The 16,776-nt window shown below is 37.0% G+C and overlaps 1 protein-coding gene across 1 annotated transcript; it reads right to left on the bottom strand.

Moving 5' to 3' along the window:
* Positions 1-486: 486 nt before the first annotated feature.
* LOC145785988 (uncharacterized) lies at positions 487-12,151 on the bottom strand. The gene is made up of 10 exons (XM_082597681.1): positions 12,000-12,151; positions 11,311-11,492; positions 10,750-10,862; positions 5,748-5,851; positions 4,182-4,281; positions 3,578-3,726; positions 2,300-2,419; positions 1,973-2,140; positions 1,113-1,233; positions 487-757 (listed from the first exon to the last, which is right to left on the bottom strand). Exons 1-10 carry the CDS (start codon positions 12,070-12,072, stop codon positions 607-609), a joined length of 1,281 nt encoding a protein of 426 aa, XP_082453807.1. The 5' UTR covers positions 12,073-12,151; the 3' UTR covers positions 487-606.
* Positions 12,152-16,776: the final 4,625 nt, after the last annotated feature.

Here is a 16,776-nt window from a genome sequence, read left to right as displayed (position 1 = left end):
GCCCGCCAACCAATGGAGTTAATTATTTATGACGCTCAACGTTCAGAGGTTTGCATTGGTTCTATGTTGAAGGCAATAGCCAACACGCGTCGTTTCACGGTTGTTGAAGAATTGAGAAACCAACAAAAATTGTGCTGTGAGATTTTGACCGTCAAATTACATGTTTAAGCTACCCATTCAATCAGGGCCGTGGGGCACAATTTAGGCCCTGTACAGGAAAACCTCTGGTCCTTCCAAACAAGAAACCTCTAAAAAAAACAATAGAACTCCAGATCACGTGGTTTTTTCTTCGTTGGTAAACCTCTTGAAAAAAATCCGGGCTCCTGAAATGCGCATTGATCCAAAAGTGCCTCTGATCAGCGCTACTGTATGTAATTGTAAGACACTACAACAATCGAAATGTGATAGCCCACACGTTAGGCTACAATAAAATTTTGTAACACGCCTACCTTAGTAAGTCATTGCCGTCAATTCAATAGGTAGGCTATATTTTAAATTTATTGCAGGTTGTCATACAACATAATAAAGTAATGAACATAAAAAAAACTTCGAATAAAAAGTTTTGGTTTCAAGACAACATTCCCACAATATGTTGTTTTTAAATTTTCAATACTGCAAGCTGCTTTCATCGGAGACGGAACTCATGCTTATGCTCCTAGCAGAACCTTCTCTCGAATGTGCATTTTCTTCTTCTGCTGTCTTGTTCCACGGAAAGTTTGACGTGAAGGCAGTTGCTCTTTCAAGAATTGCCCAAGGACTAAAAAAAGAATCGAAATGAAAGGAATTGTTTAAGATCAAATTAGAAGAAAAGTTTTAATAATTTGATCCATTCGGTCACGGATAGTTTAAGTACCATATGACGCCATTTCCTCGTTCTTAGCACTCCTTCACACATGACAGGAATCAGGGTATTTGTCCATATTTGAAAAGTAAGACCAAAATTTTTAATATTTTTCGACTCTGATTCACAACAAAGTTTTTCCCACTCCACTCCACAACCTTGATCATAACTGACAATACTTTTTTCCAAAATTTTTACTTTCATTGTTTTGCCTAATTTTTTTTACACGTGCTACAGCTCCCCAGCAGTAGGTCTAAGTAGCCTACCTCACCTTCTGTATACCATCCAAGTGACAAACAGGATCAGTTGAGCAGTGAACATCAGACCAAGCCCGATCATAGCCTTCGACCACAAACTTAAATTTCGGCTGCCGTCTTCGTTGGTACCCTCCACTATACAAGATTCATAAAAACAATTCTTTCATTATAGCCTAATACAGTATTTTTAGTTGTAGGTAGGCCCAGAATAAAGATAGGTTGCCCAAAACACACCAAAAACTATTTTTTTATGACAGTTGATAGGTTATTCAAACTCATTGTAGCCTACGGTAGGCCTATTATCATTATACTGTAGCCTACTGCATAAAGATAGAGGATTATAATTTGAGCAATTGCAGCATCCTAATGAGATTATACAGGGTGCACAAGCAATTAAAAATAACCAAAACTGCTTTGTGCTGCAACACATAAAAGCTACGACAATCGGTAGCCTAAAAATCCCCCTGAAAAATATTCATCTGAAAAAGTTTTGCTGTGGCAGTATATTTACCAGGGTGGATTTTTTAAAGCTATCTTTTGGAAAGATATTTACCAAAGAAAATATTTTTAGAGAGGTATTTGCCAAAAACAGTATTTTTCGAGGGGGCATTCATCTAGATTGCTAAAAGCTAGAGCATCGTAAACGTGGGTAGTCGTCTTCTTTGGTCTACACTTTTCCCACAGTCACTAATCTAACTTCGTCTCTGTTCAAAAACTTAGCTACTGTAAACATATAGCCTACTTCAAAAAAAATCTTAAATATAAATCTAATTTTTGCAATAGAACGAGCATCTGTTATTCTTTGAAAACCTAAAGAATTGAAAAAGAAAATTTTCGTAGCCTGACATAACCTATGTAGCCTATAGCATCTCACGTCTGCAGTCTGGTTTTTCCTTCGTCCAGGACCCATTACGAAGGCAAGTGGCGTTCCCAGCTCCAAACATGACGTAGTTTTCCTTGCAGGAGAAAATTAAGGTGGATCCATACACAAATCTTTTATATTCCTGAAGATATGGAATCCCAGGATTTGCGCAGCCGGTTTCTAAAATGAGTAGTAGGTTAGCCTTCCGCTTAAGCTACTATCAACAGAAGCACAACCAAACTGCTCTTAAAAATGAAAGAATCATGTTTTTACCAACATCTTTGCAAAAATACAGTATTTTAACGTTTAACACAGTAACTGTATATTTAGGCTACTTACTTATCTCACACATAACGCCCTTGTAAGCCTCCATGCATTTACAGAAGAACTTTTCTCTGCTGACCAACATGCAAGTTCCGTTATACTGACACGGATTGGAAGCGCAAGGAGACTCTTTCTCTGAAAGATTTTGCAAGTATGTAATCCAACACCTTACCGAAAATCGCTATACCTAGAACGACCGCACCGGTCAATTGACCAGTAGATAAAGATAGCGCTATTTGTAATTGTTTCCGTGACAAATTATCTCGTTTGTAATTGGTAACAAAGCTAATGATAGACTTGACATCAAATGAGTTTAGTTATTCGATATTCGATACAGTAATAGCCTATCAGAAAAAAGTTAGCAAAAACTTAAAGTCCAAAACCACTGGAAACTCAATATACTTAGAAGCTAGAACGACCACATCGGTCAAATGGCCGGTAGGTAAGCAAATGAGGATAACGTTATTTGTAGATGTTTCCGAAACAGATTATTCATTGGGATGGAAAAAGCAAGCCTATGCCAGAGCTTTTGTCAAATAAGTTTGATTATTCAATACCTTCAAGAATAATTTTATCTAATATTTCCACTTACCGGTCAATTGACCGGTGGAGTAGTTCTAGGTATATTTACAAATTGTTTGGAGGTTTTTGAGTGTAAAGCGATTATTTTCGTAGAGTAGGCTGCGTAGTTTGTATTTAACTCGAAGATTAACCGTAATGTCAACCGAATACAATATGCTCATTTGTGGGAAATATCGCAAAAAACAAATGCCCTACCCTGACCAGTATGATAATTTTAGGGTTTTAAGAATTATTATCACTATCGTAACATGAAAATGAAAATATATTGTTTTCCTTAAATTTATTGTTGCCCTACGGCTGGATTCTGATACGGACGGTAAGTTGAAAAAAGCAGAAATAATAGACTTATGGGCGATGGCGTTCCAAATTCTGATCTAAAAATAGCCTGAGGGGTAGATTTGTCGAGAAAATCGGCAAAGGGCGAATTAGACTAAAAACTGCTTTATTAAGAAAGACAAAGAAGTAAATTTTTTTTGATTTTTAAGGCTTATTTTTACACTCTACTTTGGCTGAAGCTTTAAAATGTTTGTTAAGGAAATTGATAATGTTTGTTCAACTGAAAAAAGAACTGAAGTCCAAAGGCTGCAATTTTTTGGGCAAAGGCAATAGTTGCAAAACCTTTAGCAGAAATTGTGGGTCAAAATGAGATAACATTGACGGCTGAAAGTTGCAAACATTTATTAAAAGTTCCCCAAGACTTGATTGACTTACCAATTTCACAACGGTATCCCTTGAAACCCTGTGGACAAGTGCAGGTGAATTTGTTTAGCACTTCTTCCTTTTGTTCACATCTTCCTCTGTTCAAACACGGGTGGGATAAACACTCATCAATGTCTGATTCACAGTAACGCCCTGAAATTCTGAAAAAAAAAAACTATTTCTCATGGTAGCCTATGTCATTATTAGCTGAAATCTTTGATAACCTTTTCCGGCAAGTTTTGAATTTCTTACAAATAAGTAACTCTGCTTGAAAACCTTTTGTGAGGAAACTCATACCGATACAAAATGAAGTCTGGTTATAGCCATGTTTCATAATTTGCCATTTATCAACAGTTTTTTTAATCATCAAATGTTTCTTTTTTATGTACCGCCTGTACCATGTTCCAGGCTAAGGCGTTCATGCATAGTTCTTTCCCGGTCCTTTATCCCGGTATTTGAAGGTAGGCCTAGATTATTTAAAATTAAGGTTATTGAGTGGTTATCAAAGGTTATCTAATGTTTAAAAAAATTATTGAACTATTTTGTTTGTTTTTTGTTGCACTAAAAACTATTGCAGATGTTACATTTACAGCCATACACTATCGTTTCACCCTACCCAGGCGGACAAGCGCAATCTGGCAATAAGGTCTGTATGTTGAAGTGACACCGTCCAGTTTTGCAAGGGGTGGGGTCGCAGGGGTTGTATCCAATTGTTTCTGACAAAAAAAAAAGAATAAAAATTCAAGTCGGGCGGTAAGTTTTGAGTTCAAAATAGGGCAAAAAGAAAATGATTTTGAGGAGCAACATAGTTTTTCAAAGCAAACATTCGACATAAAATAAACAATGCAAAAAACAGTAGGTTAAAATAAAAGTGAGAATGATTGCGAAACGCCCTCTAAATATTGTGACCTTTTTTTGCTTTAGTTTCATTATGGCTTTTAAGAATACTTTATCCGCAAGCATGTACTTTGTTCATTCATAATTATATAGGATAGTAGCCTAGCTTATCGGCTGCTACTTTTACTATCGGATCGAAAGTATAGTAGCTAGCCTACATCAGGCTATAATTAACCTTGCTTTTTAACCGACTGCTCTTGGAAGTGATATCTTTAAACCAAGGGTCTCAATCTCAAATTACTCTGAGGGCCAAATGAACATTTGTAAATTAACCCTAGAGCCGCAATACATAATTAAGTTAAATTAACTAAATAACCCAGTAAAAACGCAATAAAAAAGTAGTAAGAACAAAGATGAAAAAACACTGTACGAACGCAAACAAAAAAGAACCCAAACGAATGGACGAACTGCAGAGTAAAAATCAAGCAATCAACTTTCAAACAGGGCGGAAAAAACTAAACCCAGGGATATCTAAAGAAGGGGATACGAAGGCTTTTATTACGTCTGACAATAGAAGGGCTTTTGTTTATCGTAAATAATCTGTGTTTATCGTAAAATGACAATTGGCACCGATAGTAGTTTAATAAATTTTGTTATGATAACTTGCATTGCGCTATTAGCATCAGGCCTGGATATTCACAGCATGCTTATGGTTGCTTGTTAATTCAACTACTTGTATACTTGCTTTACATCTAGCCTACTGCAAAGGCTTTGTTCAAAAAACCAGCTTACTGGTAACTTTTCAACTGTCTTTGTAAGCAAGTATTCTTTAAATATGCTCTACGTAACATTTGCTAACTGTCTCCTGTAGCTCACTGTACCAGCTGCACTACAAAACTTTCTACGATTTTAAAAAGAACCACATGTTTAAAGCACCACAAACTACCGCCCTGGTAGTGTCACGAGAATAAGGCAATCGCTGCGAGCCTTCATATCCCCTTCTCTAGATATCCCTGACTAAACCCTTGAAAAACTGACCTCAGCTGATATCAAGGTTACCATTGGGACAGCCACACAATAAGTGAATAAGCAATGTGATTGTCATATAGCAATACAAGTTTTTTGCACACAATAAAATGGCGCGACAGTAGTGCTTTAAAGTCATGTGAAGCTTGATGGGCATTTTCAGATTTTTTGAGCAATTTTAGAGCGAATTTTACGTTTTTAAACCCATAAAAATTATTTAGGCCACTGTAATTGTTAATTATTTCAAAGTTTAAAAATGCATCACAGGCCGCACCAAAAGTCCTTGCAGAAATGCTTGCTTTAAACTAAATCCACTTACGTTGAAATGTTGCCTGAAATCCTCTGTAATTTACACGGTCATCGCTATGAAATCGAACTTTGAGACTGCCCATGCCTTGGAACGCATCCTCTGGCTTGAAGGTTCTAAACAAGAGGAAACCATGTGAAACTTTTAAGGCACAGCAATAGTGTATAACTGCGTGAAACAAGCAGAGATGTACGTATACGCCGCAAATTCTACGCCGTAGACTTGCGGCGTAGACTTTTTGTTTACGCTAACGCTTGCGGCCACATTTTATTGGATAGTTGTCGCTTGAGGCTACGTCGTAAAGTTTTTGCGGTTTTTTAGCGCATAACGTTAGCGCATACTTTTTAATGTCTTAGCTGTTGTTTGCATTATTTTTTATCAAACTTTCCAAATTTTGAATAAGTTGAAAGAATGTTTTCAATGGGCAAAGACATATTGAAACCAAAACGCAGCAAAATGTCAGATGAACACTTTCAGATGCTTGTGTTTCTTCGTGGAAATTCAAAATAAAACTTGTTTGTTTCGAGTGGTTTATACCGTGTGAATGTTTGGCACTTAGCAAACAAAATGAGTTTACGCTAATGTATGCGCTGACGCTGACGCCGCCAACTTTTTTTACAAGTTACGTTGACGCATACGGCGTATGTTTTTTCGAACGTTTGCGTTTACGCTGACGGCGTCAATATTTTTTGTATGCGCGTACATCACTGGAATTTCTGGAAACAAGCTATTTGTTCTTCTGGCAAATATAGGCCTACTGTAGGCTACAGAGAGTAAATGGTAAACTAGCCTAAGTGAGTATGGGATTCGTGAAGTTTACTGCTGCAAAAAAGCATTTAACAATAAAATTAAGACGTCGCCACCTGAAAGTTCAGTTGGTAAAGAATCAAATCTGCACAAAGAAGCAGCAAGATCAAGGGCCCTGCTTCGGTTTTTGGGGTGTTCGCTTAAGCAACGCAGTTTCAAGGACTGCTCTCCATTCAGCGGGACCAAGTGGATGGAATAATTCACAAACAACAACACTTCAAACAACTATGAAAACTTCACTCTGACAATCTCGGAAACTGGCCCTGCGTGACTGCCTCAGCGGTTCAAAGTCTCTGTAAGTAGGCCATGCGAAACCGCCAATAACCTACCAAAGGCTTTCACAGTCGGATAATAAAGATTCACAACAAGGACAAGCCAACCAACGACTACGCATAACATAACTACAGTATATACAAAGTTACAAACTAACCAATTTCAAGAATAGGCTATTGTGACAAGTAGGTCTAATGCATTAACACAGATAATAATTTCACTTCAACAATGCATTACATTATTTAAACAAATTTCAACAATACATTGACACAAGTTAACAGTATACAATATCTATACAATACAATACACAGGCTACATACATTACATAACATACACAATATTCAATAGAATACATTGACAAACTTGCAAAGGCAAATGGAGTATGATGGAATGGGCTTGTGTTAAGTAAGGAGGAAGATAGTTTTCTTTAAAAGCTATTGACTTTGAAGGTAGATGGAAAGAGGAAACGGAAATGTAGCCTACAAAAAGAATGTGAAAAGAACAGGTGAAGAATGAGACAAAGTCGGACTGAAGAAAGATGCGACGGACAAAATGGGATGGAGAATAGAAATGAAGTTATCGCTACAAGGGAAGAATTGACCACCCCCACTAGTGCGAATAAAACGAATTTGGATAATAATGAGTAGCCTATGATGAGTGATTTTGATGACACAAGACAATACACTGACACAGTATAGACAGCAACGGCAAACTGCAAAGTGACTGACCATCCTATGCCTTTCAGTAACTTTCAGACACAAAATGCATAAACTTTATAAACATGATTTGTGATAGCCAAATCTTCTAAGCTATAAATTTATGTTTCTACCACAACGATGTAAAGGTCGATATGGTTTGTACGATCTATTAAAAGATTATAAAGAAGACTTTCTGTTTTTTTCCAAATGTTTACACCAGTATGCCTACAGAACATTATAGTTTGGTGATTTTGTACCGTGGGATGTTGCAGAAAATAAAGATCTAAACAGTTAAGTTTCCAGTTTCATTCGATTTTATAAATAAATAAGTAGGTTTAATGCTTTTTTTGTAGTCACCAGGCTTATGCCCAGTGGTTAAAGATCTAGATTTAATGTTTGAGAAGACAGGAAAGCCAATCTTCATTCCCACCTTCAGATATGCCCTTAAGTGTCCTGCTAAAGACACGACTACATGCTCTTGAGCGATGTCGATCCGGCGCCCTTTCGAGTGTGGAACCAGCAGTGTTCACTCTTATAACCTGAGGTGGACAACTGTGCAATTGCGCAGTAACATTGGGTCATTTGCGCAGTGAAATTTTGTTCTTGCGCACTTGCAACGCTAAACTTTTGTTAAGGTTTTCCACAAATATCTCGTTCTAAACGTATTGCACAATATTTCCTACAAAACGTTATCAAGAGGGCTTCAAGCAAACTTCTCTAAAAGGTGTGAGTCAATTGCACTTGTTTTCAAAAATCAGCTTTATCCTATTGGTTAACTGCTCGTCAAACTGGCTTGACAAGGGGTAACCGTGAGAATGTATATAAACATACGGTTTGAGCAACTTTTCACTTAGGTTTGCTACTTGAGGTTTCATCAAGGGGCATGCTTAAGAATCATCCACTTTTTCATCCATGCTCGATCACCAGTAGTCGTGACGTAAGCACTACGTTTTCATTGTACTCAGACATTGCACTTGACAACCGATTGAAACAGTTGCAGTCTTGACGTTGGCAACTTCGAGTACTTTTTCAAGAGGTGAGACTTGAAAATAAAGTTTTTTATGTGACTTTACCCAACCTTGTTTCGAATTTTCTTTTTGAAAATATTTGCAGCTGCGCGAAACTTTATTAAATTTCTACAGTGATTTTTAGGCTTTGTATGGCTCGACTGGTGTGGAACAGAGGTTCACAATTCGACCACAAGGCAACTTGTGGAGCACCACAAGAGCTGGATTTCAGCCGGAACGGTCCGGAGCGCCGCTCCGGAAGCTCGATCAAAAAGTTGATTTGTCCGGAACGGCGTTCCGGAAGCTCAAATATTTGATGCTCTTATTATGCTTTGCCCTGTTCAGTAAAAGTATATCCATAATTCTTGATAAATCGACCACGTTAAATCGCGTATCCACTCTGATAATTTATCTTTGTACCAGTCTTGACGGAAGCGAACCTGTGAATGTATTTTGTAGATCTTGCTGAGCTCGCTATAGCCTTACGGCGAATGGCATCTTTGATTTCCTGAGGAGCTGCCTAAAATCATATGGCATGTCTACAATATTTTTATCTTCTTGTTTAATTGGTGTTGGATGTGATGGCGCGGCTGTGATGTTAGGTCGCAAAAATGCTGTGGCAAAATTGCTTCGTGATGAATTTCCAGACATTGTGGTGTGGTATTGTGCAAACCATAGATTGAAACTATCGGTTCGTGATGTTGTAAAATCAGTCAATAATGTGAATCGATTTCGATCTTTTATGGACAAGCCTTTACTATAGCCTTCTATAGCCTTTACCACGCTTCTCCTAAAAATAGCAGGGAATTGGGTGAATGTGCAGCGGCTGTTGAAGTGCAGTTGTTGAAAATCGGAAGGGTAATGGACACACGTTGTCGTTGGGTAGCTTCGAGTTTCCGCACAATTAATGCCATCTGGAATGATTTTCCAGCACTTGTCGAACATTTCAAAAAGGGAGCTAGTAGCGACACAATAGATTCTCGGGAAATATCAAGGACTCTTGTCGAAGATAACATCCACAGATTTCTTGTTGGACTTGGCCTTGATCTACGAATCCTCGCAAGAATTATCCGAAGTGGCCTAAGCCTCGAACTGCAAAACAGAGCATGTGGGCTATACTGTTTGGGATGCAGATAACAAAATTAATAATCTTGCAAAATTATTTGAAACACGTGGGAACGAACCCGGGCGACATTATCGCATTGCCAAGGATGCTGAAGAAAACTTAGAGTTCAAAGGTGTGGAATTGCATGTAAACAATTGCAGAAATAGCCCGCTAATCAATCTCCGCACCTTCTATCATCACTTAGGAAATTCCATCCAAGATCGCTTGTTGAATTCAACAGACTTGTCATTTAGTAACAGCTGCAAAATACTTGATTCAACTACTTGACCAGAGGACACAGTAATGGAGAAAACAAAATCATTGAAGTGACAAAGAGATTGCGACTAGATGATCACGAAGCTGTGAGAAGACTTTATGAATATATAACTACGAAAAGAAGATCCCAGAGTCTTCAAAATTTGATAACTTCATTGAAATCCCTTCCAATTTCATCGAGCGAGTGTGAACGCGGATTTTCACAAATGAACCTCATACTGACATCTGACCGTGCTTCTCTACACACTGTAATTGTTTCAAGTCTACTCTTAATACAAATGGTCGGTCCTCCAGCCCTCCACTGAAAAAGTTTTCACCAACGGAGTATGTTGAATCCTGGTTGCGCCAGAAACGTAACTCGGCAATTGAGACCCGAAGTCGCCAGAGGGTTTATGGTTTTGAATAAGATCAATGTCTTGAAAAATTGTAGGCTATAACTTGTTGTAATTTTTTGTGCTATTGTTTCACTAAATAAAATACGAATATTTGCATTGAACAACGCCATATCATCTATAGACCATGATACTTACTTTAGCCACGTTTGCGTACCACGTGTGTTGTTTCAAAGTCTTATAAGGGCATATTTCTGAATCTCTTCTACGGCACCTAGCGCATTTGGAAAGTAAAAAACTAACGTTCCGGAAGCTCTGGAAATCCACCACTGATCACCACTACAGTATATGATGGATGTCATGCACTTGCCTAAGATGACTTTAGGACAATAGCCTTTTGTAAAATCAACTTATAAAGCGCCAAAGCAATGAATTTATTTCAAGCTCAATATTAGCAATACGTCCACCTGATATCGGAATGATATGCATAGAAGTACAATAACATACATTACATACCCACAATATTTCTTTGTTCCAGCCGAGTCAATTTGAACGAAGAGGTAGTCATAGTCACAGGTTATGTTTGAACCACCTTTACCAGGTTGAACTGATAGGCCCCAAAGTTTAAACTAATAAAAAATACACAAAAAATATGAGATCATTAATCATCAATAGCATGTCATCTTGTAAGATGCGATTTTTCGCCATTATGAAGAAAACTGTTTTTTAAACGATTGTTATCATGAGCTTCGTTTTTGCATTTTGCAATCTATATTTTTTATTCGTATCAAACAAGCATTCCAACAAGCATTCCAACATTCCGCACTTGCTGTTGTTTCTCGAAATTTAAGTCATAAGTAGAGTAGACAACCGGAAACAGACATTGCCGTCGGCTGCAGCGTGGGTCAGGTGTACGTCGGAAGGCGTACACCGATGCATAGCGCTCAAGTCCGCTTTCCCGCAATGCAGGATAAAGATATGACAAACAAACAAACAAACAAAACAAAACCATTTTGCTTCGAAGTTCAAAATACATAGAATACATTCAAAGATTAGGGAATATTTTAAATCATTCACCTGAACAAGTGTAGTTCTGGCCCCTGACAAGTACCAGTCACAATCAAGACTGGGTGGGTAAGTTCCATCTCGGTTTGTTTTTGTGGGGTAATTGGGGGTCGTCAGAATACCGTAGGTCGCGTCTGTAGTTATTTCTAAGTTTATATTTTTCCCGCACTCCTGAAATATTTGTGGACTTTGACCTGTTGGTTAAAAAATGAGTTGTTCTCCTCTGACAACAAAATTTGTCATTTTTACATTGATCAACGTTGAATCAATGTAAAAATGACTAATTTCGTTGTTTGAGTGGTTAAAAAATGAATTAACAAGGATATATTTTAAGGGAATAATAAAAAAAAATGTAACTAAATGCCTAACACTGAAACTTTTTCACAGCTCTGCATTATTGTTGCAATGATGAAGTAACAAATTATATTTTCTGATGCAATTCGGTGATAAAAAAGTACAACCATAAAAGCATTTATTGCATAGTATATACGTAGTGCTGGATTTACGTTACTTTTCAACTTAGCAGTATTTTTCTAATGACTTGGCCTAAAACTTGAAGTTTACATAAGTTATTTTTCTAAAATTATTTACTGTAGTAGTAAGTTACTGTTTTCACGAACGTATAAGGGCATTTGCACATGGTATATTTTCGAATAGTTATTTTTACTAACTTAGTTAGTGGTTAGCTATCGTAAATTTACCTTGAACGAAAGTTTCTGCAACAAAAAAACTGAGAAAAATAACTTCTAAAGTATCGGACGCGGATTTCATCATGCAAGTAAAGACTGAACATTCAGTGCCATTTGCTGCATTTTAATCACATATGATTTTGCTCTATGATCATGATAAGTCGTAGAAGCCTGTAAACAACAACAGTCGTAGCTAATGAGCTGTCAAAAATTTATCAACGCTGATTCAAGATGTTTATAAAAAGAATGACTACAAAATTTATTGGTAGTTTCATTGCAACTGCCACGAAGATATTCATAAAACAGTACAACTTGAAAAATTTCAGTTTTATTACTCTGACATGTATGGAAACTTTACAATCTTTCCTTGTTCACCTGTGACTATTGGGGACATTTATTAACCATGATATTACGTTGGCACCACACAACGTAGCCTACGATATTATACTAACAAAACTGCTCTCTTCGAGTCATATAGGATACTTCGAATCATTCCTGACTTTTTCTGTGATGGCTTGCTTACACAAAAACCGTTTTCAGTACAACATGCGTTCTTTCTGACGATTTTTAATCCTTATCATAATTTTTCAACTTTATGTGTCTAAAAAAATGCTTTTTCATTTTTTTTGGAGACGCTATAAATAGTTGAACTTGTGTTGCAGAGGTAGGCAAATCTAGAATTGTTCTACTGCAATTTAAATGCTATCAGTTGTTTAATTCCATTTTTAGTCTACTGGTTTTGTTTCCGAAAAGCAGCAATCATATCTGATCGAATTATATTGTTCAACAACTTTGTAAATCATGAAACAAAACCTAAATTTCAGTTTGTACATTATTAGAGCTCATTCGCGGTCATGCCACACAAACATTGCTTTGAAGGTTTCAAGGAGCTGATGCTTATCTAGAAAATAATTCCTGGCTTCATTTTTTTTTCTAAATTCATTGTATCAGTTTATTAACATTGTTGGAACGAAGATTAAACTTTGCGTGTGAGGAACAGGTCATTACGTTTCATTCGAGACACTCTGAAAACTAAACTTTCCAAACAATGCCTCGAACTTGAAGTTCTTACAGCGTAATTGAGAAATAATGAAGTCTCCTTGCTCGCGTGGAGCTCCCCTTGAGTGCGCCATTCACGTCACGACCGGTTGGGTAGAGTGGATTTTTTAAGATTTATCATTTTGTAGCCACTCAGGCTCAATCAGTGAAGGCATTAATTAGGGACTATACTTGAGATTGAAGCTAACGACCAAGTCATTAACCACTTTGTTAGTGAGCAACCAAAATATTTCTTTTCTTTAATTGATAATGACCGAAATGAAATGGTTGCCAAAGTATAATAGAAACTCCATATAGATCTACTGTAAACAAGGGGTGTGTATTGATCTTGTGTAAGACAATGCTATGTTTTTTTGTATATATAATCTACATTCAATATGAAACTTGCAAGAAGATCTTGCATTTTTTCTTGCTGGTGTGCGATTCGATTGCATTTCTATGAGTAAATTTGCCAATCAATGTATTGCATCACTTTCACAAAGTTCATGGCTGTATTCAATGGCGTACGCAAGATTTTCTCAAAGGGGGGCCATTGAAAATGCTTTTGAATCGAAACCAGAAAAATTAAAAAACGCCCATCTGCTAATAATAGGCGATAGGTTACTGGCATAGGTACTCAGCTTGCATTGACGATAATGTTTTAATTTGCAACGGCTAGTTTACTCATTTGGATAGATGTTGTATTGAAAACAAACGATACGATATAACATTCTTAACGTCGCATTTAGCCTAATGCCTTACGTAGACGACGTAGTTGGCTTACTAAACCATGTACTTCTAAGAAGTACATGACTAAACCCAATGAACTACGCGTATTGAGGGTACGTTCGGTAGCGTACGCAGAATTTTGTTCTGTGGGGAGGGGGCATTCGATATAATTTGACTTTTTTTTTTATCAAGAGTTGCCTTAGCCTATGCTACTCTATAGTCTGACCAAGGTTTAAGGTAGCTTACCTGTTGGTGAAATATAGACTCTCACGGTCTTTGCGTATGTCACTGTACAGACACCGATTCTGAATATGAAAAGCATAATAGTAGGCCTAAACGGAGAAGTAAAAACCATATTAGTTCGATCATGATAGGCAACGTCATTACCTTAATTAAAGCATAAATCGAACTACTCTGTGAAAGTTTAAATATCGAATGCAATTTTAACTTTCTCAAAAATTACCGCACTCTGAGCTACAGAACGAAAAAGAAGGCCTACCCTAAACCATCCTCAAGCAATAACATATTTACATTACACAATTACAATAACGCTGAAAAAACACGCTCAGTAAGAGACTAAGAGTATGTAAAGCTAATGAACCATTCAATGGACAATTGAAAACTTTGATTAAGATTCTCAAGAAATGTTGCTTTCAACTCTGGTTTCTCTCCAAGCGTAGCCTACCGGTACCCATGAAATTTCATATATCATTAGCCTATTTCAAGCTTTGATACATCTAAATTTCGATAAATGTAATACGTTTTTATCATGCGAGATTATATTGATTAGATTACCTATAAAAGTTATTTTAGATATTTATGGTGGCCCATCAACCTACGCCAGACAATAAACAAAATTGAATTACAATAGACCCAAAATGGTTTGCATGAGATCTTACGTAGGGCGATAAAATGACGAAAGAGACAATAGTGTTTTTAATTATCGTCCAGCAATAATGGTGAGAGCAAAATAATGATAAGCCGGAGTGCTAGGACTAAATTCACCTGATTAGAAACGAAAACCCGGAATCTAGGCTGTTGCGTTTGCACCAAGGTGATAAACGCAACGTACACAATCAAATAAGTAATTTTAGACAAAGTCCAATCGTCGATTGTTCTTGCTAAACTCTGTTATTACGTCTTCATAGTTTAGCTCTAACTCCCGATGAATGTACAATAATGCCAGTCCGTTGAGACGTTCTTCTCCCATTGTAGATCTCAAATAATTCTTTATGTACTTTAAAGTACTGAAAGATCTCTCATTCGTAGCTGTTGTTACTGGTATAGTTGCAAATATCTGTAGCAACGTTGCGATGTTGGGGAAAGTTTTTAGGTCCACTGCGGCTTTGAAAGCATCAATAACGTTATCAGGTATACATGAACTGTTTCGCCAATGGATTTGCCATCTCAAATATTCTATTTTGACCGAATCTTTTCCACATGAAAAGAGCTGCACGTACTAACGTTTTTTTCAATGGCTTCAAATGGCCGACTTGAACAATATTTCGGTAGCAGAGATTGAAGTGAAAATGCAATAGTTGTTTGAGAGCTGTATCGTTCTCGCAATTGCAGAAGACAAGCGTCTAAGAAAGGATAGAATACGCTTCTGCGGTAGTATTCAGAGGGAGTGTCAGCTGGTACATTACTTCTCTGTTTTTGAAAGCGAGCTAATCTCGGTATAGTAATGGCTTCACCGCAGGCTATAGTTCCTCAAATCAGGAAAAAAATAAAAACAACATCATCTATAAAACAACATTGTTAATTGCTTTGACAGAGCAATCCAAAACATATTAAATGCCTTAATCTACGTCGTTAACTACTAAAACATCTTTAGGGTGGGGCATGGCCCAATGCCCCCCTCCTACGTACGTTAGTGGCTGTATTCTTCTCCACAGATTAATAGAATAAATTAAAAACAATGAAAACTATTAATACTACAAAAAGTGCTCAATGCTAAGCAAAAAGGCAAAGCTGAGCGAATTAAATCAAATATAGTTATTACTATATCTGAAGCCTTTACAAATTGTTTCACCTAACGGATCATCAGAAGGTCTTATTCAAATATAATAAATTATATGCTTTTGTCGTTTAGTGTTTCCTAACACATCATGAAACTTAACAGTGTGGGTGAAGTTCCAGTTCTATAAGTATAAACTGATTGTTCGTCTATACTACTTTTTCTTGATGGTTCACAAAGATGTCCGGCTGCCATTGTCACTTAGTTTCTATTTCATTTTATTTGTCTGCAAAAAATACAACAAGGTTAAAAGAACTGCTCTATGCCAAAACCTAAAACATTGGTCCACAACATGGACAAGTTGGGTCCAGAAGTCACCTAACGCTTGATTGAGGTGAAGAAGAAAAATGTAGAGGCTTTGGCTTGATCGCTAAGTCAAATAAATGTTTACAAAAACAGAATAAGTTACCACTTGGCTAACTCACTTTCGAAATATAAAATCAGTGAGCAATAAATGCCAAGGGCAGCATCTAGGGGTTGAAAATACTATTTTGTCATGTCAGAAACGGTTTATAGCCTATTCATAACAGAGAGCAGTCTGCCATGCAACCTAAGTTTGAACAAAATATTTAAAAAGCAACAGCAGTGGGTTTAAATTCACCAGAGCACCTGTTCAATATGGTGCCATTACACGCTTCAAATAGTGTTTATAAAAGAGATTGTATTGTAGTTTAGCAGCCAGATGATGAAACATCAAAGACGCGACCAAATCGTCTTCTTTATATTAGTTTATTCACGGCCTATACTAGAACACGGCCAAATATGTTGCTATTTGGGAAAATTGCTAAGAGTCTTAATTGTTACAATCATAGCCATGACAAACCTGGCATTTTCCCACTTACAGAAGTATGTAAAATAAGCAATATTTGCATCTAGACACATTTTTGGCTTGTTTTGCCAGAGATTAGATATGTATGTTAAGCACAATTTATGCAATAAAAATGTAAAATATGTAAGACTTTCCAACTGCATCCTGGAGGTGGTCTCATCATACAGTCGTTAGGC

This window comes from Aplidium turbinatum, chromosome 16 (assembly GCF_918807975.1).
Source record: "Aplidium turbinatum chromosome 16, kaAplTurb1.1, whole genome shotgun sequence".
NCBI classification, from domain to species: domain Eukaryota; kingdom Metazoa; phylum Chordata; class Ascidiacea; order Aplousobranchia; family Polyclinidae; genus Aplidium; species Aplidium turbinatum.
This window is presented reverse-complemented; position numbering and strand designations above follow the sequence as displayed.

What these genes read in the sequence shown, in the direction of transcription:
- LOC145785988 (XM_082597681.1), bottom strand. Translation starts at nt 12,072, where the DNA reads ATGATGAAATCCGCGTCCGATACTTTAGAAGTTATTTTTCTCAGTTTT. An exon ending in TGCAGAAACTTTCGTTCAAG is followed by an intron (nt 11,493 to 11,999) that starts GTAAATTTACGA and finishes TTTAACCAACAG; the next exon opens with GTCAAAGTCCACAAATATTT. An exon ending in GATTGCGCTTGTCCGCCTGG is followed by an intron (nt 3,727 to 4,181) that starts GTAGGGTGAAAC and finishes TTTTTTTTTCAG; the next exon opens with AATTTCAGGGCGTTACTGTG.